The sequence below is a fragment of the Pseudopipra pipra genome, chromosome 1 (assembly GCF_036250125.1).
Source record: "Pseudopipra pipra isolate bDixPip1 chromosome 1, bDixPip1.hap1, whole genome shotgun sequence".
Classification (NCBI taxonomy): domain Eukaryota; kingdom Metazoa; phylum Chordata; class Aves; order Passeriformes; family Pipridae; genus Pseudopipra; species Pseudopipra pipra.
In genome coordinates, this window is record NC_087549.1 from 39,926,069 (window position 1) to 39,949,118 (window position 23,050).

General features: G+C 45.6%; 2 protein-coding genes across 2 annotated transcripts; both read right to left on the bottom strand.

Annotated features, from left to right (window-relative positions):
- Positions 1–10,503: 10,503 nt before the first annotated feature.
- Positions 10,504–12,526, bottom strand: LOC135413383 (transcription factor SOX-17-like). Its single transcript, XM_064653052.1, has 2 exons — positions 12,078–12,526; positions 10,504–11,786 (listed from the first exon to the last, which is right to left on the bottom strand). The coding sequence occupies exons 1-2, from the start codon at positions 12,367–12,369 to the stop codon at positions 10,846–10,848; spliced, it is 1,233 nt and encodes a 410-aa protein (XP_064509122.1). The 5' UTR covers positions 12,370–12,526; the 3' UTR covers positions 10,504–10,845.
- A 6,527-nt stretch (positions 12,527–19,053) lies between these two features.
- Positions 19,054–21,042, bottom strand: LOC135413389 (transcription factor SOX-17-like). The gene is made up of 2 exons (XM_064653067.1): positions 20,641–21,042; positions 19,054–20,349 (listed from the first exon to the last, which is right to left on the bottom strand). The coding sequence occupies exons 1-2, from the start codon at positions 20,930–20,932 to the stop codon at positions 19,415–19,417; spliced, it is 1,227 nt and encodes a 408-aa protein (XP_064509137.1). The 5' UTR covers positions 20,933–21,042; the 3' UTR covers positions 19,054–19,414.
- Between the last annotated feature and the right edge of the window lie 2,008 nt (positions 21,043–23,050).

A 23,050-nucleotide genomic window follows, 5' to 3' on the forward strand; every position in this document is an offset into this window, starting at 1 on the left:
TAGGAGAAAGTAACATATAACAGCATTACAAGTTTTACTATCGTCAAGCTATATATAGTTCCTCTCCCTTAAACACTCAAACACTTACTCTGCTAAAACAGGAAATCGTGGTGAATTGACAAAATTTGTTCTTGAAAAATCTGTTTGTTTTCTTTTAGTTTCTCTATCCTCTCACTGCTTGTAATGATAACTGTTTGGTTTAATATCTTTCTGACTATCAACATTAGGTCAAATGATTTGCAACCTTCCAGGTCAGGCTTTCCTTTGAGAAAACCACTAGGCTTGTCCTTTTTTGTTCCCAGGTTGCGAAACAGAATGCCATGTTTATTCTCACTGAGTCACCTCAGATTTTAGATTTTTCCACCATTGGTTTCCACCAGTTCCAAAACCATTATTTTTAGAAAATTGGAGATTGCATAACAACCAGTTTTGAAAATTTTAACTAAACCTAGCAATAAAAAACTACTGATTTAAAGGAATAATGCAGATATATCTAATTACCTTCCCACTTGGATCATTTCTTTCCTCAGTTCTTGACTACTGTTATTTTTTTCCATTAGCTGTGTTTTCTCAGGGCTTTGTATTTAAGATGCTATAATAACAGTGCAGTGTTTCAGAGGATGGTCTCCTTGCTCCTGCTGTAAGAGGAGGGAAAACTTGTTTGACAAAGGAGCTTTCCAGGCTGAGATACTCATGGTTAAAACTGACACTGTTTGCCTTCCTGTTATCAAGGATAACAGAGGCAAACTTTGGAAATCAGTTAGTTTCTCTTGCTTTAAAGTAAGTCATGAGAACTCATGGAGGTTACAGATACTGGAAAATATCTGTAATTCCTGGATATTACTCTAGTTCTAATTTAGGAAGCATGAAAAGTCTAGTTTAGATGGTTTGTTTATACAGGACATCACAACACTTATTGTTATTCATCACTTGGCATAAAAGGAATCTTGGAGTGTTTCCAGGAAATCTACAAACTGGGGTAATTACACATAACACTTGAGACAAAGGAAGAGGTAACAGGAGAAACTGAGCTTTATCTAGCTCAGACACTGACATTCACTCCCAGGTTTTAACCGAGGAACACTTCATACCTATCACAAATTTAGCTCCAGAAGGAGCTACTTACGTTGCATGACCAATTGCATACTCTGGCCAACCTGCTGCTCCACAAGGATGAAGGTCTTCAACAGGTCCTGTGTGATATCTGCCAGCCTTGTGTTATTGTCTTGAATACCTCTAGGACATCTCAAATGGTGTCAGACCCTCAAGTTTAGAGACTTATAACATCATTTGGAAGGTATTTGGGTCACAGAATCCATCAATTAAAATATATTGTAAACCTTGAGAGAATATTTCTCAAGCTGCAGATGAGAACATAGCACACCAGAATGATTACAAACTTCCAAAAGACAGGGATATGCTATGACCTTATTGGTAATGTCAATTCAAAGGCAATCTTACTGCCACCTGGCTATTTAAAAAATATTTAAAATATTTAAAAATTCTGCTCCTGTTTTGAGATGTACAGTTATAATCTTTACAAAAGTAAAGATTCTCTAAATTATGAATAAAAATCAACAGAAAGTCTGAAAAAGCACCTGAAAATACTAGTACATAACACAACACATATTTGCTTATAAAGCCCATTTGTTAAACTTCTCTCTATGAAGCAGGAATACAATTTTATGTGTGATAGGAGATCATAAGAAAAGTCTGTTGGCTTTTCTTTCAGATCTTTAACATCAGTAAAATTCAAAAACATTCACATTGACAGAAAAAAACCTGGAATGCTAAAAATGTTATCTAATAACATTATGAAATATATATATTATTCTTACAGATCATCCACATCATGCTTCAGACTTTAACCCAAAAAGCAGTGTTCGTAATGGCAGCACCACAGTTACAATGATGAGCACTAAACTTGTTTAAAAGCAAAATGAATCCATTTGTCACTACCAAGTGCAGCCGGCAACATGTTCTGAAGGTATTGAATGGCAAAGTGAGTAATACAGGAAACACAGCAATGAAGAAAACAAATCTTTCCCTGAGGAAGAGGAGACTGCTTGGTTTCCAGGTTGCAGAGGTGGGAAACAGTGTAGATTACACTGCAGAAGGAATCCCGTGAATTTCTAATATTTCATTTCAGGGAAAATTCTAATCTTATATGCACTTCCAGCCACACTTGCCATTGGCTGATCACAACCAAAGGAGACTAAAAGCAGCCAATAGTTCTCGCATGTAAAATAAATTCTTAGCAGTGTAAAGTCAAAAGCTATGTTATTAGCATAAATTCAAAATAAAATACAATAAACAAGTGGATTCTGGATAACGTGGGGTAGCTAACTGTCCTGCTGAAGTTTAGGATTTGGGTAGTTATTTCTGCAATACACCAGTCGTGTGTGCACAGCCAATTATATGAAGGCCATTTGGGAACAATAAAATGAAAAATCTTGCCCAAGTGAACAATCTTGTGTGTTGTAGCCAGGGACTGTTACACAAACAGAGGAAATAGCACAATTATGTCAAGGTTGTCAGGCAACAGAACAAGCCCGAACATGCTAAGTTCTGTTACTGCTGCAGGCGGCTTCTCTACAGCAGTAAGTCCATATTGACTGAACTATTCACAGATCATATATTTTGACAGCAATAAGTAGTCATTCTGAATTACTTTAGGTATTCCAAGTCAATCTAGATACCTCATCCTGACTGGCAGAAGCATTTTAAGGTTGTTAGCAATGAAAGAATATTCATGTCCAATTTAGCCCTAAAAAAAGTTTCAGATATCTGTTACATCAGATTTTTCAAATTCTGCTAAAACTTGAGAATTACCTAAAAATACTCTCTGCTTCTAAACATAGATTACATACAACCCATCTCAACTTTTTTTCAAAGAAATCTAATCATAAATCATAATCATAAAATCTAATCTAAATCATAATCTTCATTGGTTCAAAAATTCAGAGTATGCTACTACAAATTGTTGTAGAGTGTTATTTATACTTTCTTGGCCATCTAGTGGTCATGTTCCCTGGCAAGACTTCCCCTAAAGGCAGGCACAGCATGGCTGTTCACATCAACCTAACTGCATTCTCAGCATGAAGCTTGCTGAGGGAAAGCAGTCATTCAGACTGCATTGTGTATATTTGATTTTTTATTGTTATGAAAAAATATAATAGATGAGTTGTGAATTCTGCTCCACACATTTAAGATGAGCAAAGCATGAAGCCAAATTTGTGACAGCAGTTTTCACTCCAGAAAAGTTATAAGGTGCTGCCGTCTAGCTACACTGGTACTATCACCAGAGGTAAGTGTTGCATAGACCCAAATCCTCAACAGCACTTAGCTGCTCCTCTGGCAATTTAGTAAACACCAATAGGCTGAAAGCTACCCCTCAGACCACTTGAAGTGTTAGGCATTTGCATGTCCACCATGAGCCACAAAAAGTTCCTAGTACTGATACAAACCCAAGGCAGTCAAGTTACTCCAGTTACAGCCCCATGAACACTACTGTCAGAGCAAAACTGGAATAAATCCAAAAAATAGTAATTTAACTTGGATCAGTGTTACTGGGTATGTCACCATAAAAAATGATGAGGTAGTAACCTCAGATTTGTCACTCAGGGTCAAGACAGGACACAGGATTTTCAAACCAAGTGTTTTCATTTCTTAGAAGTGGTGCTCTGAGTTTGATCTCCTTGAAGCAAATTTTATTTAGATCTTTTACTTGCCATCTTGTCAAGGCTCTCAAGTTTCTAAAGAAAGTGTTTCACTGAGTAACAGGCTGTTTTGGAAAATTGCCTGACCTGGCATTAAATACAACTGATTTTTTTTTGTAAATTTTGAAAGACAAAGCCTAGTTTTCTGCCTCTTCCAACCAGAACAGACTGTAAATGACTACAGAAAAGATTATACTGAACAGACAACAAGTGATTACCTAAGCTTAATTACCTAAATATGCCAACCACTCAGTACAACAAACTCATCTTGATTGAGGTAGCTCTCCCCCACAGTAATGATTCAGAGTACAGGTGATGCTACACTTGCTGGGAAGTTAGCACCTAAAGCACGCTTTAGGTGCTGTAATTGGAAATCGGACTCTTCTCATGGATGAAACATCCCCTGTCTCTCTGAGACTCCTTGCAGGATGCTAAGTAATGGTTGAAGGAGATGATCTTTTTCAGGCATTTAAATTTACAGCAGCAAAATAACAGCCTTGTTATTTTTCACATTTCCTCGGGGGATTTCCAAACTATATAAGAGTAGACAAAACAGTGGGTTATTCCCAGAGACATTACTTTGATTTCTTCAGGAATAGCAAAATAGATCTTTTTTTGCCTCAGGTTTGTATAAGGTCTTCTTATTCTGCTCTCTAAGAATATTTGTAGTGAAATAACTTCGATAATTCTGTCTGAGAATAGAAGCAACAGCATTTGTATCTTGACAAATTCTAGCAAGCTTTCCATGCATAAACCTCTCTACAGGTTCAACCTGTAATTCCAAATCATTGGTAAATTAAGTCCATTCTTTTTAGAGCAAGCCCAGGATGCTGTGTCTCAAGGTTCTTATGTCAATAGTAGTGAGTATTTTTTCAATATTACACTTTCAATCATCACACTCAATTCAAACATACGAAAAAATCATACACATTTCATTCTTCTAATGACAAATCTGCTTCACCTTGCTCTTGAAAATGACTCACTGTCTTCACTGTTGATTTTGCACAAGCAAAATTATCATACATTGATATATAGAAAGAATACGTATGTAATCAAGAAAAAGCATGTAGCCTAGCTCACAATAACTTTTAGAAGTGATACTTTTCATTAAATTAATAAAAGCATAAAACAAAAGACTACATAACCTGACTCTTCCTTAGCTGTTCTCCAGTAATACTAATCTGTGCATTTGAAACCAGGATTTGTATTGTAGCAAACAATTCAGGTCCATGAATTCACAAATAGTGGTTCACCTTTCCAGTTAATTTGAACACAACCTTTAGCCTCAAAAACATATTCTAATACTCTTTATCTTTCTTCAGCAGAGGACAAATTTTTGTTTTAAACAGGATGTGTGCAGGATAAATTTTGTTTCTAAATGGCAATAACAAGAAGCTTTAAAGTAAATTAGACACCGTAAAGTAATTCCACAATGCCTTGGATAGAACCCAAGACTTGCTGGTACCTAAATATATTCTCTATGGGTAAATGGAGCAGCCACCCTCAATGTGAACAATAACAATATTCCCCTGGTAACTCATTTCATGGAGTATTCTGTAGAGTTTTCTGTCTGATAAAGAAAAGGAGGAAAATTTATTTTCTCCAAACTGCTCTTTATCAAAATCGAGAAGATGTTGGAATCCTACTTTAAACAACTACATGGCAAAAATTTATACTGATGGAGAACTTTGTTTCTAAAGTCTTACTTCAGCATTTTTCAGGGTCAGATACCTGGGATTACTTTGTATCACAATACAGCTATGATATAAAGATTAATTATTTAGTAATGAGAGGACATAGCCATAACAAAAGAGCCTCAGCAGCTCCATCATTTGTATTTCACTTGTTACTGTCCCACTACAGGTGAAAAGCATCCCTAAAACAAGCTTTCTGAAAGCATGAAAACAGCTGGAAACAAATTTGTAATTTGTTTAATTGTGAAATTCCTGGAAACTGCATTATGTTTCAGATATTTACTGGTATCTCAAATGGCATTTTTACATATGCTTTAGAAATGTTCTGTATTTTTCCTCAAGCTCTTAATTTTGAGATTCTTTTTCTGAAGGACTCACGACATCACTATTAGTGTTTCAGTTTTATCTGTGAGAGGAGACATATGTCATGACCTTTGGGTGTTTACCTCAAAAGTTCAAAACTTATGTCATTAATATTCTAAGAGCTGTGACAATTCCAATTCGTAGAGATACATATAAGTTATATTCATGATTTAATTAAATCTAAGATAGACACCTTAGAACCACATTTAATCTCAAAAAAGTACAAAATATAAAAGAGTATTCTACAATGTATTACTGGGACAGTAAGACACCAAGTGAGAAATCCCCAGTCTCCACATGACCATGTGCCCATTTAATTACATTTTTAAATCATTGGGGTAAAATGAAGTGCTTATTCATAATTTACTTGATAAAAAGTATAAACTGGACATTATTTAGGACTACACTGCCACAGTTAAATTGTTTCTGCTCCACTAGCTATCTTAGCCTCCTGCATTTCATACTGCAACCTGTAACCAGAATTTAAAATCAATTTATATTAATGTAGTAATCACTGCATACACAGCCATAAAGATATTGGTTGCTAAAATACTTAATATAATCCTCTTGTTTGTAAATCCATATTCATTTAAGAAAGACTTTCAATAAGAAAATCAATAGCTTTAATAATACCTGCAGAGGGAATATCATTGCTGTCACTATATTAACATAGAAACTAATCAAAGCAATGCGGTCTCTGCAGAACAGCTCTAAGGAACTGAAAAAATAAATAATGAAATCTAATAAAGTTATTTTATATGTATGATAAAAATATTTAAGAGTTCCCACCCTGATTTTCAGCTTATCAGACTGGTGGCCTTGCCTGTATGATGACGCTTGATTTATTATGACAGAAGAAAACACAGTCCCTTTAAAGTCCCAGAAACATGCTCAGATAATCTGAGTGGATTAGGATAGACAAGACACACCAGAGATTGACATGTACACCACTTAATCAGCCCATAAAATCCTCATGGAGCAGCTCAAGGAAAACAATGAATCAGAGTGAGGAACACCTCAGTCTGCACCGCCCACGCTTCGACACCAGTGTAGAAGCAGGTGCTGCACAGGCAAGTCCCAGCCACCCAACAAGGAGCCAGACAGCCACACAAACCAGCTTGGTAACCAGTGGACATAATGGAAGCTGTTAACCACCTTTCATTTAACTGAGAAAATGATCAGTGTGGCCTTTGAATATGGGATAAATTAGAATATCCCTGTATAGGATTGTTTTAAAAATATTTGGTTTAACCTTTAATCAATACATCAGTTCAATGATGTTCCCATTCCTAATTTAGTGCCCAAATACATTTGAGTATTATACCCAGATGATTTTGAACGTGGTCCGGGTACCTGCAACTTGCAACTAAAGTCATCTCAGACTTTCCATTTCAAGAACATGAAGTCAGCTTTCTATAGCTTTAGTAACATATTTGGACCATCAGTTTTTCATCCCACACAGCTAGCTTCAGCAGAGTACAGAAGTTTCAGCTAAAACTCTTCAGGTATTTCTGAAAATAAGGGTAGGGAAAATATGTTCTTTCAATTGTATGAAATCAATCTTAGGACCTTTTTGCAGTAATATTAATATTTAGCCTGGGATAGGCATTCCCTCGGTGTCAGAGGTATGATTACCATTGTCCTCCATGAAAAGCTGCCCAGGTCTATGGCTGAAACTCTAAAATAGAAGTTATAAACTCAAAAAACCATGAGCAGCACTGGATCATGACACATGAAGAAGGAAGGCAGGAGAAACAGCTCAAAGATGGAGCTACCTCATGGGCTAACAGCAGGAGCCAACAGTGCAAAGAGAGGAAAAAATAAAATTAAAGATGAGGGGTTGCAAGGAGGTAGAAAAGAGGGCAGAATTGGGACTGAAACAGAATCAGGAGATACTGAGGAGCAGAGGTAAGGATAAAGGGAGTGGGCAACTTCAAGCAGGAAACAAATAGGCATGAAAAAAAATGTCAAGCCATGAAGGAAGGTGACAGAATAGAGATAAATTTCAGACAAAGGAAAGAGAATAGACAAACCAGGTGGGAGTGGTTAGCATGTTACAGCAAAGGGAAAAGGTTTATGTGAGCAACAAAAGGAGCATAAACTAGGTAGAATACAGTAGAAGGACACTATAACAAAAGAGAAGATACAGAAAATACAGAGGCAAAGTAACAGCTGTTATTTCCCAAATGGGAACTGAACCGATTAGAGTCCCAGCATCATTTTGCTGTCCTGCACTATTACCTCAAAAACCAACTGTCAATGTTTGTTTCTTCCTCTTGGGGCAGGTTGAAATATAGGCTCACATAGCATAGGAGAATAGAGGCTGTTATTTGATGAGGTTTCCTCAGTTGCTGTTTCATTTCATGCAGCTGATGGACAAAGTTCTGGGTAGAAATCAGTATTAGAAGGTGAACAGCAAGAGTAGAAGCGACCAACAAGAGCAGAGATCAAATGAGGCAGGAAAAGAGTCACTGCAAGGTTAAGGCAATTTAATGATACTTTGAAGAGCTGTATCCTGTAAAAACTAAGATTCTGTGCAATAACGTTTTTCCTTTTAGATGGATTGCATTGCACCAGTCTCTTTCATTTCACTGAGCAATCAGTTTGGGATGATGTGCAGAAGCACTGAGCTCTCATAACCACAACTTGAAAGCAAGGGAAATTTGACTTGGGAAGGAAAAGGTGCTGTAAGTGTTATAATTAGGGAGCATTTTGGTTTCAATCTTCATGTATGATTTCTGTGCAAGATATGGAATAACTGCACTGGAGTTCCATAGAAAATATGTATATAATTTACAATTAATACTGATATAATAATATTACTCACTATAGATTAATTAGAGCTGCATTGGTAACCTTAATTCTGGAATTTGTTTAACCATACCTTGGGATTTCCTGAAGTAACTTACTTCCCTTCCTTACTTTTCTTTTACTGGAGGATTTTTTTTTAATTTTATAAATATAACTCAGCTACATGCTAGGCTGTACTACTGCATTATAGGGGAGGGGAAAAAAAGGAGTCTTAGGACACATGTAGTGAATCAATGTAAGAAAAAAAGCAATACTAACAAAATTAATATTTCAATATACCGAAACACCTATTCAGTGTTAAGTACCTAGTCTGCTATTATTCTGAGGGATTTTTTATAACATTTCTGCCATTTCATGAGCAAGAGCCCCTTGTGGCCAGTTTTAGCTGTCCATAACTGAAAGAGTATGATTACCGCAATGGTCCTCCCCCAGGCTGGTCACCTAGGAGCCACAATTGGAACAATCCAACACGAACAACTACAGGGTTTTCAGTGTTGTGAAATTTCTACTAGCCTGTAATTATAACATGCTCAATATTTCTTTCCATATTAAAGTGCCTGTTGTTTTTAAAACACTAACATATATGCAGTCTTATTTCCCACCTTGCACCCAATCCCCTAATATCAGAAAACTGACACTGGCCTTCACACTTTTCCCATTGTCAAGTTGCGGGGAAAGAAGATGTTACAGCACTGAGGCAACGACTTCAAGTGGGTTTTTTCAGTATTACACTTATATGCTGCGAAAAAGTGTCACTGATGGCAGTGGACATAATCAGGGTTTCTTGTGACCTAAATAAAATTACATTGTATGAATTAATAAACAATTATCTGATCAAGTATGTTTTTACTAGATTTGTCTGAACATATAGTTGGCTGTGTGTACCTAATGTGCTTAGGAAATGGTCACTGTCATATAATTTTTATAAAACCAAGCATGAATTGTGCAAATGGAATGACTGCAAGATTTCTCCACCCACAATTTAGTAGTCTAATAGTCTAATGCAAGATAAAGTACACTTATCTAAAAAAAAGTTATTGATACCACTTTTGAACTGTTACTTGCAAATTAACTTATAGTAATAGTAGAGAATTTGATATTTTAACTCCAGTCAGCATCTTCCAAATGGAAGAGACATCAGAAGTGTTGATAGCTTCATGCTTACCTGATAGCGTCACGATAAGAACTAGATGTAGTTGCACTCTTACACCGGCAGAAAAGTCACAGCACACCAGTACAGCTGAACATGCTAAAACCTCCTGCTTTTAATGGCCAATTGATACTGGCAGTTGAGTGAGAGTAACTGAGGTGACCGTTTGGACTGCAGATTTTTCTCCTCACTAGTATAAACCTGAGCCTGAACTCCACGACACTAAATGGCATGAAGAGACTTGAAAGTAAGTGGCAGAAAATATTATAACTTATAAATACAGCTCCAATCCTATTCGTGAATCACTTGGTTCTAACAGAAATCACTAGGTAGAGGAAAATCACCTTCACATCTACAACTATCCAAATCCAGTAGATTTCCAGGTACCCTTTAAAATTAGTATCTCAACCTCACCTAGCTTATTTTGTTGTAAAGAGTGAAGTTTTTCCCCAATTCACGAATGAAAGTTCAGCTGGCACTCAGGAACCGGAGGGGAAAAAAAATCAGCTACAAATATCACAGAAGTACAGTCACATGTTCGGTACTCCAAGAAACAAAGAGCAGCACAGAGCTAGCCATTCAGCTATATAAGGTGAATACAGCCACAGTCTGGGAAAAAACCTCGTTTGTCCTGGAGATCCTTTTTAGAGCCATTGTCATGGTGAAAGAGCCAAATCCTATCTGCATTTGCTACACACCGCCTTAGGGCATGACAGATTTAAGTTTAGATTAGTCTCACTCAAGGGTCACATGGTCAAGAAGAAGGACAGAAACAGCTGTGCGTTCATTTATTTTTCTGAAATACAAAAAAAAAGATATAGTTAAGAAGACTACTAAAAACGTCTTCTGGGCAAACGACTAACAGTGCTGATAACACACGAATAACGAGAACCTTAGGCAAAGACAACAGAGAAAAAAGAAGATGTAAACATTCTGTCACACCAGTCGAAAAACAGTCCGAAATACGCTATTAACCTGCAGGACAGTAGCATATTTCCGTCCGGACAGAGTTAGCAAAATTGTCCCGAGACAAATAAAATAAATTACATAAATAAGAGAGGGGGCCGAGCACCTCTCTGCCAGTCCGTGCCGTGCCCCAGCCAGTCCCTCACACGTCGGGGTAGCCGCAGTAGTAGACGGCGCTGCTGGCGTCTGAGACGGCCGAGGAGATGGGACCCGCGCCGTCGGGCGCCGCCAGCCCGGCCGCGTCGTGGCCGGCGAAGGGCAGCCCCAGCTCGGGCTTGCAGGCAAAGCGCAGGTACTGCTCGAACTCCGTGCGGTCCACCTCGCCCAGCAGCTCCTCGGGCGGCAGCTGCTCCAGCTGCTCCCGGCACGGCGCGGCCTCGGGCGGCGGGGACGGCTGCCCCACGGGCCCCGGCGGCAGCGGCGGCGGCGGGCCGCGCCCCGGGCCGGGCGGCTGGCACGCCTGCCCGTAGTACGCGTGCAGCGGCGCCGGACAGCCCAGCAGCCCCTGCAGCGACCCGCCCGGCCCCAGCGCCTCGCCGGCTGCCAGGTGCCGCCGCAGCGACGCGCCCGACGGGCTCTCGCCCGCCGCCGGGTACTCGGCGGCCGCCGGGTGCGGGCCGTAGCCATAGGGCACCAGCGCGCACTCCTCCTGCAGCCCCGCCGCGAAGAAAGGCGCCTCGCTCTCCGCCGCGTCCAGCGGCGACGGGTCCGGCGTCGGCAGGCTGTAGCCGTCGAACGCGGCGCCCAGCGGCGGACAGTCCCGGTAGTGGCCCGCGCCCGCCGCCCCGTAGCCCTGCTCGGCGTAGGGCAGTCCCAGCCCCTCCACGCACATCCTGCCGCCGACGCTGCCGCCGACACCGCCCTCGCTGCCCAGCCCGGGCCCCGACGCCGCCGCCGCCGCCGCCTCCGCCAGGCCGTGCTGCAGGAAGCCGCTCTCCACCCGCTTCAGGCGCTTCACCTGCTTCCGCCGCCGCGGCCGGTACTTGTAGTTGGGGTGGTCCTGCATGTGCTGCACCCGCAGCCGCTCCGCCTCCTCCACGAACGGCCGCTTCTCCGACAGCGACAGCGCCTTCCACGATTTACCTGCACCCATCAACACCGTCAGACCAGCCGCCCACCGAGGCGCCCTCGCGCCCGGCCCCGACACCTCCGCCGCCGCCCCCGCCCACAGCCAGGATCCCGAACTTCTCCCAGGTACCCGCTCCTCGCCCTCGGACCCACCACCTCGGCATCTGCCCCTCACCGGGACCCCCGGCGCGACAGCGCACGGGTCGCCCCGCTCCCCGCCCGCAGCCCGGGCCCCGAGGTCCTCCCGGGCTCCTCTCCCTCGCGGGTCCACCCGACGGGGCCGCGCTCCCGCCCGCCCGCGCTCACCCAGCATCTTGCTGAGCTCGGCGTTGTGCAGGTCCGGGTTCTGCTGCGCCAACCGCCTGCGCTCGTCCTTCGCCCACACCATGAAGGCGTTCATGGGGCGCCGGATCCGCGCCTCGCTCTTGCTCCGGCCGCCCGTCGCCCCCGACGGCGCCGCCTCGCCCTTCGCTTTCGCCTCGCCCAGCGGACTCAGCGACTCTGCCCACGGGCACACGGCCGGCATCATGATGGGCAGCGAGTACCGCCCCTGTGCCTGGTCGTCGCTGCTGGCGTAGCCCGCATCGGGGCTGCTCATCGCGGGACGGCCCCAGACGCGTCGTCAATCGCCACCGCCGCCAAGGCCGAGAGCTCCGGCGGGGCCACAGGACGGACTCGGCACTCGGACCCCTCTCGCTGCTGTCGGGACGTGCGCCCGGCCCGGCCCTATTTGAGCTGCGGTGCGGCCAATGGGGCCGCGGGGGCGGGCGCGCAGCCGGACGGCGGCGGTGGCTCCCGCTGTGCTGCGGGGCGGCCCCTGGGGCTCCTTCTGGCGCGGCGGTGCCCGGCGGGGCCCGGCACCTGGGCAGGTCGGAGCCGGCCCCGCTGCTCCCGCTGCGAGCTGCCCCGTGGGAACCGCGCGGAGATGCTTGCTTGCATGCGCGCTCCCGGTGTGGCAGTGCAGCACCTCGTACAGGGAGAAGCTTCTTCCCGTCTGGCTGCCACTGTCGCTGCCTCCGTTCTTTGTGCTTTGCCTCCTTCGCAAGTTGATTTCATTAAATCATGACGTGTTCAAAATTAAGTCGACTCTCAGTTCATCGGAACATATAGAAAGGCTGTGAAGACAATGCTGTTTGTTTTCCCTAAATAAGGGTGTTTGAGCGTTTTTTAAAATCATTTTTATTACTGTCCTACTGCTATCATTGTGAATGTGGTCCTGATAAATGGGACATTCTCATCAACTGTAATAATTCTTCCAATTTCAGCTAAGGTTCGATTGTATTTTTATAGTGCCATCAACCCTATTTCTCTGTACGTACTTTGGAAGATGGGTTATCAGTGCCATATTTCATGCAGGATGAATGCAAAGGTTGCCCGTAAATGAGCAGTCGTGCGACCTGCAACCTTGGCATGACCTGGGATGTGTTTTTTGGAGAACTTTCTTGTGCAGCATAATTTTACAAGCTGAAAGTATCCGTGCCTTGATACATGAGATTACATCTTATTTGAATAGAAAGGGTGTGAAGTTACAGGCGAAAAAAAAAAAAAGACAAAACCCCAAAAAACCACTAAAAATCGTGCCCTCATTAATTAAGTTTGCCGGTCATTAACGCCCTTTTTTTTGCCTCCTATAAGGCGCGCTTTTCCGTGCCAGCCTATCTTCGTCAGGTGTGCGGGGGGGCTGGGCCGGGCTCCCTCCAGGCACTGCGGTAACCCTCGGGGGGGAGCAGGGGCAGGAGCACCGTCAGGGAACCCCCCCTCCTCTCTCCAGCTACTCATATAGGAATTATTTAAGTCATCTTACAGTTTCTTTCCCGGTACCTCTGTATTTGTGTTTTGCTTGAAGTCGAGACTATATAATCCTGTGTTAGTTCTTAACAAAGAGCAGCACTAAGGCAAATTAATCCTTCATCTTCTACATAGGTATGTAACCGGGAAAAGTGAATGTAAATGCCTGCAGGCTAGGAAAAGTTCAGGGGACAGAATACATACTCGGGAAACAATCCATTCAATGATAACGATGTCAGCCTAAATTTGAAATAATTCCCTTCAGACAAAAGTTAGCTCAATATTGTAGGCTCAATATTGCAGGAAGTAATAGACTAGTTTGGATTGGAAGGGACCTTAAAGATCATCTAGTTCCAACCCCTCTGCCATAGGCAGGGACACCTTGCACTAGACCAGGTTGCTCTAAGTCCCATCCAACCCGGCCTTGAACACTTCAAAGGATGGGGCATCCACAACTTCTCTGGGCAACCTGTTCCAGTGTTTTACCACCCTCATTGTAGAAAACTCCCTCCTTCTAGCTAATATAAATGGACTCTCTTTTAGTTTAAAACTATTTTCACTTGTTCTATCACAATATAGAATAGCTACTCTGCTCTGGTTTTTAGCAAGCACACATACACGTACACAAAAAAAGAGGATCAGTTGTATTCCTTGGATAGATATTTTAAATTTCCCCAGTGCAAAAACTAGACAGCTAATTCCCTGCTGTAACTTGGAGTAGGATTTTTGAGAAAATTTTTACATCCTCAAGGACAGCGGCGACTGGACCTGTCTTACAAGTCCGCATTGCTTTTTAGTGGGCTGTCTGGGAGCCTGGAGCCTCACTGCTGCCCTTCCCGGTCGCTTGCGCGACGGCCCCCTCCCCTTATTTCACTTCTCCGTGCCCGCCACTGCACTGTCCGTTCTTGCTGTTGGCAGCGGGACACAGAGGCCACTGCGGCTTTTCCAGCCCGGAGGCTGCCGGGCGGGCGGTAGCGGCGGCGGGTTGCCCCGTGGAACATCCACCCACGGGCTGCGCCTCACGTACCAACCCGGTTAACCTGGTAACTGGTGCCCGCTGTCCCTGCCCAGAGCGCTCTTTGGAGATGGGTGCCGAATATTGGAACAGGAGACGCCCAGGCTCCCGAGTATGCCGTAGGTTTTACTCGAAATTTACTCGTAGGTTTTACGAAATGGGGCAATTGATAGCCGACCGGGTCAAAACTCCGGCAGGCGAGCAGAATCGCGCAGCGACGTGAGTTGCATCTCGCAGTTCATTCACACCACATAACAACCTAACAACATGAGTGTATAGGTCTTATCCCCTAAAGCAGCTCTACCTATCGTCATAACCATCAGCAGGCTCCCCTGAGTACGAGTGACTTCTGAGGGCCAAAAATAGAAATTCAGCAGTTCAGAGAAAGGACAAAACAAATCACACACTCCTGAAACAAACAAACAAACAAAGTGTCTTCAAAACGACTTTCAGAAATAACACAAGCATGTAATGCCACCCGATCTTCATCTTTGGGACGTCACAAGCAGCTATGGGACCCTGTAACCCGGAATACGAACAGATCACGAGTTAGGGTCGACAGCAGCGAGGTCCGGGCGGCTTTGCAACTCTCAAACCAGGTAAGGGAAACAAATAACTTACCCTTTCTCTGAACGAGCGCAAACGCATTCATAACCTGTCATTTTATAGTATAGAAACTGCGTATTCTTGATGGCAATAATTTTCTTTTTTTCTTCAAAAGGTGTGGACTTTGAGGTTTTTCTTCCCAGCTTAATGTACAAAACCGAGGATAGATTTAGCGACATCCACAGTAAAGCGAAGTCAGCAGGAACAAGGGGAATTGCATAATATTTGCTCTGGGATAGGATTCATATCTTAGGTGAAATCTCTTTATGCCATGGACCTCCTGAGTAAATAATTCAGGGTAAAATCATACACTTAAAGTATTACAAAGCTGCAGTTTGCGAGAAGCCTTGGCTGATCAGAGCACTCTGTTGGACACATAGGCAGCTGCCGTATCTAAGAGCCTCTCTCCAAACAGAGAGAAGGTGAAAGAAACTCCTATTTTTGTAGACGGAAAGCTGAAGCAGGGTAATTGAACTCTGATCTCGCAAGTATTTCATTAGTCAACACATTAATTGTCTGTTTAACGTTAAGCAAATGTGGGCGTGTAATTACTGGCTTACAGTCCTGTTCATCATATGCATCACTCGGTGCAGCAGTAGAGTGCACTCAGCCACCTGATGACAATAATATCGCTTGTCACAAGGTTGCCAATGACCTGTCGCTGCCCAACCCGTGCCAGCCGTGGCTGCGCGGCTGGCTGAGATTTGCTGTGCAGACCCCGTGCAGGCAAGCTAACAGCAGGGGTTTCTGTGGTCCTTCACAGGCAATATGAATCGCGGTGGGGGGATGAGGGGAGCTATTTATTCCAAAATAAGACTAGAGTTGCCACATAAGTAAACTAAATTTGTATACAAGGTGAAATTCTGCAGTAGTATTGTTGCTAATATCTTCTAGCTATTATTTCTAGATAGAAAAGCATATAGCTACCGAAATGGACAGAAATTCTCTAAGTTAATATCTTTTTTTTCAGAGCATAAGACCACTGCTTCCTGCCATTTCCAGTCTCAGCTACTCTGCATTAAGGATTGTCTTGTTATTCTCGCTCACTGGCTTCCTGGCCACCTGCCCTGACAAACCTTGAACTGGCTTTAATTCAGCACCTTGGTCCAAAATCTCTTTTTCTCACATTAGGCCTACTTACTTTCCTACCCGTATACCTAAAGAAGAGAGAGAGCACACACACATGCAAAGACCACCAAAACAAAACAAAACCCACCCACCCAAATAAACCCACTAAAAAACCCACCCCTCCTCCAAATGCAGTGTGACCCCAACGTAGGGGATTTGGCTGTGGTAAGAAAGATCGAAATGTAACTACGGACCTATTGAAACATGGCGAATTAATAAGAGAGGGACAACCCCCCACAAACATACACAGAAACAAACAAACAAAAAGAGATTAATACCTTTGGGGCTTTGGGGCATAAGTGGCCTGTGTCAACTTCAGAGGAGCACTCCTGTGGAAAGGGTCCCGGAGGCGCTGCTCAGCTAGTGTCGTTGTTTAACTGGAGAAAGATAGTTTTGGTAAGATTAGAGGGGCGTTTGCAGATGTCACCCTGTCTGTGTGGTTTACTTTTTGGAGTAAACCAGAACCGCGGTTTCCAGGGAGAGTATTGCCTTGGATGCAGTGCTGGGATCGGAGTGCCAGTGGCAGACCCCGACTCTGCCTGAAGAGTGCGGCAGAGCAAAGGGACCAGGAGGCACCTCGGTCTATGGCACACAGAGCCTTCTCCACAACCCCCCGAGACGCGTAGCAACTGCTTTCACCACCTGACGGTGAGAACCGTGCCGCGAAAGACACTGCTAAACAAAATTAATCAGTTTGGAATTCTTCTTTTAATGTGCCTATTGTCACAGGTACTTATAGGGTGTGAGGAAGGTTCGAAGTTTTCCAAAGGGCTACAGGACTGACGTGGGTGTTTGTCATGTAGAACTGGAAAGTCAAGACGCTTTATAGAAAATAGGGCTTGGATAGAGCTTCAGAAAATTTTGCTTCGAGTATATTTGTAGTGCATAAACTTGTTAAAGAAGTTTCAGACAGTTGTCCTCATAGGGACAGCCTGAAAAAAACTACATGTCTGGCTGCATACAGGAAAATAATGTTTCTTAGATTTGAGTCTGCAAGCTCTGTGCAGAGTGGTTATAAGATCTGCCTATCTTCACCTCACACTGGCACACTGTTGTGCCAGCCAACCCTTTTACCAAAACCAGTATATTTATTTCAATTTAGTGCAAATCACTTCCAGTATTATTATTTTGGGGGATTAGAATGTTTTCAACCTTTGTCATGACCTCCTACAGTATCAAGTCTGGTTCAGGTTTCAGCTATCTGACAAGTTGAGATGAAGGACAGAGGATGGGAGAGAAACCTGCATCTAAGGAGAAAATGAAAAGCAATGGTGGCTAAAATTATCAAAAGAGTATTAATGATTTATTTCCAAAACCAAAGTGATTTTCCCTCAGAAAGCTGTGAACGTGTGCAAAAAGAGCAAAAATAATTTAATCCTGTAGGTTAAAACCCCATGATAAAAGGAAAACTCAACCAATAAGAAACACCATTCATGCATATTTATTTACTGTCTTTAAGTATCTATGTTATGAACACGCAATAATTGTTTTCAAATTAAAGTATCAAGAAAACATCTTAATGTCTTTGTTCTGAGGTAGCACCTCATTCAAAATTACGTCCTTTCTCTCGTGTACACCTCGGAGAAGAGAGAGTGGCAGGATAGGTATATGTCTGAGAATTGAAGACTGTTTACAAAGTAAAATGGGAAGATTAAGACACTAGAAGGTAGACTATTTTAGGAAATATGAAGGGTCTAGATGCCTTTTAACTCAAGACTCATAGTATACGATTATTAAGTCGATTTTTGCCAATAAGGCTGTGTTAGATTCTTACTGAATGAAGCAGATTGCATTTATTTTATTTTTCGTGGGTACAAATAAAAGTCTCTTTAATTGTAATTTGAAAACACATGCGATTTAATTTCCCGTCCTCATAGAAGACAGGTTAATCAGTGAGCAAGTCTGCCACTTCTGCGCCGGTCTCCTTCTCCCTGCGGCTCAGTTCCACAGCTTTATCTCAGAAAGCAAACGACCGAGATAACTGTTTACCTCCTCCCCCCGATTTAAGCAATAGATATAATTAATTTATCAGTCCCACCCAACAGCGAGACTCAGCAACAACATCCAAATGAAAACGTCTTTTTTTTTTTTTTTTTTTTTTTTCCCATGGAAGTTTAACTGCAGCATGCATGTTTCTCAAGCAAAAAATTTTTTCTGTCTATAGAAACTGTGACACATAGACCAAGGGATTTCTTTAAGAGAGAAAGAGTAAGATTCTGGGAGGTACGGGTGAAGGTTCTGCTGTGGCTGGGTGCCGAGCGGGCTGCTCCTTGCCAGCCTCCCCCCTTAGAGGCTCGTGTAGAATTTTTTCACCTACTTTGAATCCTGATTTAGGGCACTCGTTCTCCGCAGCGAAGATCTGATATCGTCTCTCCTCACCCCTTCCCTCCCCCATCGCAGCAAAGGCAGCTACAGGGACACGAAAGACGTTCTCTCTGAGGAGGTACTTAAACCAGCGCTTATCTGGCCTCTTCAGCCGCTGTTCTTAATGGCATCAGTGTGTCCATTATTCCATTAAAAACAGACCCAGATCCAAATGTACATCGGGAGGAGTTTTCATGTAGTTTTTCTACTCTTCAAGAAAAACAAAACAAGTCGATTTTTAGGCACCTATGTCTACAGAAAGTGTGAGAGGAACTGATGCTTAGTGTAAGGAAGACTTGCACTTAATTGTAAAATTAGTCTAAAAGGCAGTAACAATTAATTACAAAGGTCGATAAGATCTCTTTGAGGAGATATCAGAGACCAGTTTTATTATTTTCCCTTTATTTGTAAAAGTGCAAAATTATTCTGTACAAATCCATCATATAAAAATCAGCACTCTGTAAAATATACAAAAGCATATGGATCTCTAACAAGATCTCAAAAATTGTATTCCCTGTGTGTCACTAATATCATGATTCCACATCAGGAACAGTTCGACATATCACTGTCGGACAGTGATGGTAAGACCTGCACCACCTGGACAGAGAGAGGGTGCATGCCCTTTTAAACCTCAAGCACGTCACAGATACCCTGTCAGTTCTAAAGATTAAAATAAATTACATAAATAGGAGAGGGGGCCGAGCACCTCTCTGCCAGTCCGTGCCGTGCCCCAGCCAGTCCCTCACACGTCGGGGTAGCCGCAGTAGTAGACGGCGCTGCTGGCGTCTGAGACGGCCGAGGAGATGGGACCCGCGCCGTCGGGCGCCGCCAGCCCGGCCGCGTCGTGGCCGGCGAAGGGTAGCCCCAGCTCGGGCTTGCAGGCAAAGCGCAGGTACTGCTCGAACTCCGTGCGGTCCACCTCGCCCAGCAGCTCCTCGGGCGGCAGCTGCTCCAGCTGCTCCCGGCACGGCGCGGCCTCGGGCGGCGGGGACGGCTGCCCCACGGGCCCCGGCGGCAGCGGCGGCGGCGGGCCGCGCCCCGGGCCGGGCGGCTGGCACGCCTGCCCGTAGTACGCGTGCAGCGGCGCCGGGCAGCCCAGCAGCCCCTGCAGCGACCCGCCCGGCCCCAGCGCCTCGCCGGCTGCCAGGTGCCGCCGCAGCGACGCGCCCGACGGGCTCTCGCCCGCCGCCGGGTACTCGGCGGCCGCCGGGTGCGGGCCGTAGCCATAGGGCACCAGCGCGCACTCCTCCTGCAGCCCCGCCGCGAAGAAAGGCGCCTCGCTCTCCGCCGCGTCCAGCGGCGACGGGTCCGGCGTCGGCAGGCTGTAGCCGTCGAACGCGGCGCCCAGCGGCGGACAGTCCCGGTAGTGGCCCGCGCCCGCCGCCCCGTAGCCCTGCTCGGTGTAGGGCAGTCCCAGCCCCTCCACGCACATCCTGCCGCCGACGCTGCCGCCGACACCGCCCTCGCTGCCCAGCCCGGGCCCCGCCGCCGCCGCCGCCTCCGCCAGGCCGTGCTGCAGGAAGCCGCTCTCCACCCGCTTCAGGCGCTTCACCTGCTTCCGCCGCCGCGGCCGGTACTTGTAGTTGGGGTGGTCCTGCATGTGCTGCACCCGCAGCCGCTCCGCCTCCTCCACGAACGGCCGCTTCTCCGACAGCGACAGCGCCTTCCACGATTTACCTGCACCCATCAACACCGTCAGACCAGCCGCCCACCGAGGCGCCCCCGCGCCCGGCCCCGACACCTCCGCCGCCGCCCCCGCCCACAGCCAGGATCCCGAACTCCTCCCAGGTGTCCGCTCCTCGCCCTCGGACCCACCACCTCGGCATCTGCCCCTCACCGGGACCCCCGGCGCGACAGCGCACGGGTCGCCCCGCTCCCCGCCCGCAGCCCGGGCCCCGAGGTCCTCCCGGGCTCCTCTCCCTCGCGGATCCACCCGACGGGGCCGCGCTCCCGCCCGCCCGCGCTCACCCAGCATCTTGCTGAGCTCGGCGTTGTGCAGGTCCGGGTTCTGCTGCGCCAGCCGCTTGCGCTCGTCCTTCGCCCACACCATGAAGGCGTTCATGGGGCGCCGGATCCGCGCCTCGCTCTTGCTCCGGCCGCCCGTCGCCCCCGACGGCGCCGCCTCGCCCTTCGCTTTCGCCTCGCCCAGCGGACTCAGCGACTCTGCCCACGGGCACACGGCCGGCATCATGATGGGCAGCGAGCACCGCCCCTGTGCCTGGTCGTCGCTGCTGGCGTAGCCCGCATCGGGGCTGCTCATCGCGGGACGGCCCCAGACGCGCCGTCAATCGCCACCGCCAAGGCCGAGAGCTCCGGCGGGGCCACAGGACGGACTCGGCACTCGGACCCCTCTCGCTGCTGTCGGGACGTGCGCCCGGCCCGGCCCTATTTGAGCTGCGGTGCGGCCAATGGGGCCGCGGGGGCGGGCGCGCAGCCGGACGGCGGCGGTGGCTCCCGCTGCGCTGCGGGGCGGCCCCTGGGGCTCCTCCCGGGGCGGCACTGCCCGGCGGGGCCCGGCACCTGGGCAGGTCGTGGGGTCCGGCGCAGGCAGCGCTACCCCCGCCCCCATGGGACCAGTGGGGATGTCGTTCGGGGGACGGTCAGCGCGTTGTTAAGCAACACTCGGCTTCAGCCCCGCTCTCCGCAGTGGCAGCAGAGACCTGCCAACCGTGTCCGTGCGCTACCCAGGCAAACACTCCTCCGTCTGGACAACACCAGAAGTGGCCATCCTTGAGCGGAGCAGACACGAAAAGGAGTGAAAAGGACGGATTATTTCCATTCGTGCCGAGATACACTGAGAGATATAACCTTCTTCTGTAGGCAGATTTGGAGTGTAGCTTCGGAACAATAAGCCATCATCTGTGTCTCACACTTAATCTTCTTACCCTCTAGTGCTACCGTAGCATATTTTACCTCTTAAGCCCATGAAACACGGAAACTGTGTGGAACAGTAGGAACATGAACCCAGAGCAAAGCCTATGAAATATATCCTATCCCACTTTTTCATACCTCTTAATAAATATATTCAGTGTCTATCAAAAGCGCAAATATTTATTGTATGTAGTTATTATTCATAAGTTGAACTTTGAAGTACACATTGCCTGCTGCATTTCTTTATCATTCTTCTGCATTATCTTCTCTCATTTGCCTGAATAAATAAACTATAAGTACAAAAAGATGTTTGTAAAAAGTCCATCAATTCAGAATAAACAAAAATTCTATCTCAGTACCATTTATGTTCTTCTTTGGCATGCATACTGATGTAAAATACGGCGCTTTAACTGGCACTTTGGTTAATATTTGCATTGTTATGTGGTGCTATTAAATGCATCAATGCTTATTTGAGAAACCGCTGAGCTTTAAACTGAAGATCAAAGAGGTTTAATTTAGTTAAGGACACCTTTGTTTGGGTAGCCACTTCGATCAAATAAACCAATATTGTAAGAATTCTCGCCGAAATTAAATGAATGAAGCCAGAATCACCATTAACTTATTCTAACATTGAATTTCCTGTTTCGCACAACGTAAAGACTGCTTCTTTACACTTGACAGACAGCAGATATTCTAAAAAGAACTAAAACGCAGGGGTGAACGGAAGCTGCCTGGGACTAAGATCGGGCAAGATAATTCTCGAGGCATTTCTGCATTCGTGCTTTCTGCTCCCCTCTATTTCTTAGGGATTATAAAAAAGTGATATATTTCCAGCCTAATGGTATCCTGTATTTATCCCTTTTGTGAGGAGTCGAAACCATGGCCAGAAGACTAGTATCTGCCTAAACCAAATCAAATAATAAGTTTTAATTTTTTCCCCATTAAAACATACGTGCTAGTCCAACACAAAGAGAGGCAGTGATTCAAACAGCCCCGCTCTTTTTCCTTATATCAGATGCTGTAAAACGCAGTGGAGGCTTAAACGGTGAACCTACACATATGTGTGCATAAATTGATCTCATACTAGTATATAACAGCACCATTCTTGCAAAAGTAGTTTGCATTTTAAATTGACTGTAAAAAAAATTACCTGGGACATACTGCGCTTGCAAAGCTGACCATCAGCACAGAACCGGGGATAACCAGGAGAGCTCTTTAGGAATAAAGTGCTTTCCCCCTCGTTTTTAGTTCGGCACCCGTGGGACACTACCTTAGGGCGTACCTGGTTAAGGCTGGTGTGCTAGAGGCTTTAGTTTTATGGCTGAGGTGGTGATATTTCCCGACCCGACGTGCCGGGACTCAGAGCCCTCAATGCCAGGCCGGCTGCCTCGGGACACGTTTATGCACTGAAGCATGGCCCATACCCGGAGAAAATTTCTGAATTAAACAGAATCCGAATTGTATTTGAAGAAAACTCACGCAGGAGGAAAGTGTGTGCAGTTTTCAG

Coding starts and splice junctions, on each gene's coding strand:
- LOC135413389 (XM_064653067.1), bottom strand. CDS start 20,932: ATGAGCAGCCCCGATGCGGGCTACGCCAGCAGCGACGACCAGGCACAG. Junction 20,350..20,640: donor CGAGCTCAGCAAGATGCTGG/GTGAGCGCGGGC, acceptor TGATGGGTGCAG/GTAAATCGTGGAAGGCGCTG.
- LOC135413383 (XM_064653052.1), bottom strand. CDS start 12,369: ATGAGCAGCCCCGATGCGGGCTACGCCAGCAGCGACGACCAGGCACAG. Junction 11,787..12,077: donor CGAGCTCAGCAAGATGCTGG/GTGAGCGCGGGC, acceptor TGATGGGTGCAG/GTAAATCGTGGAAGGCGCTG.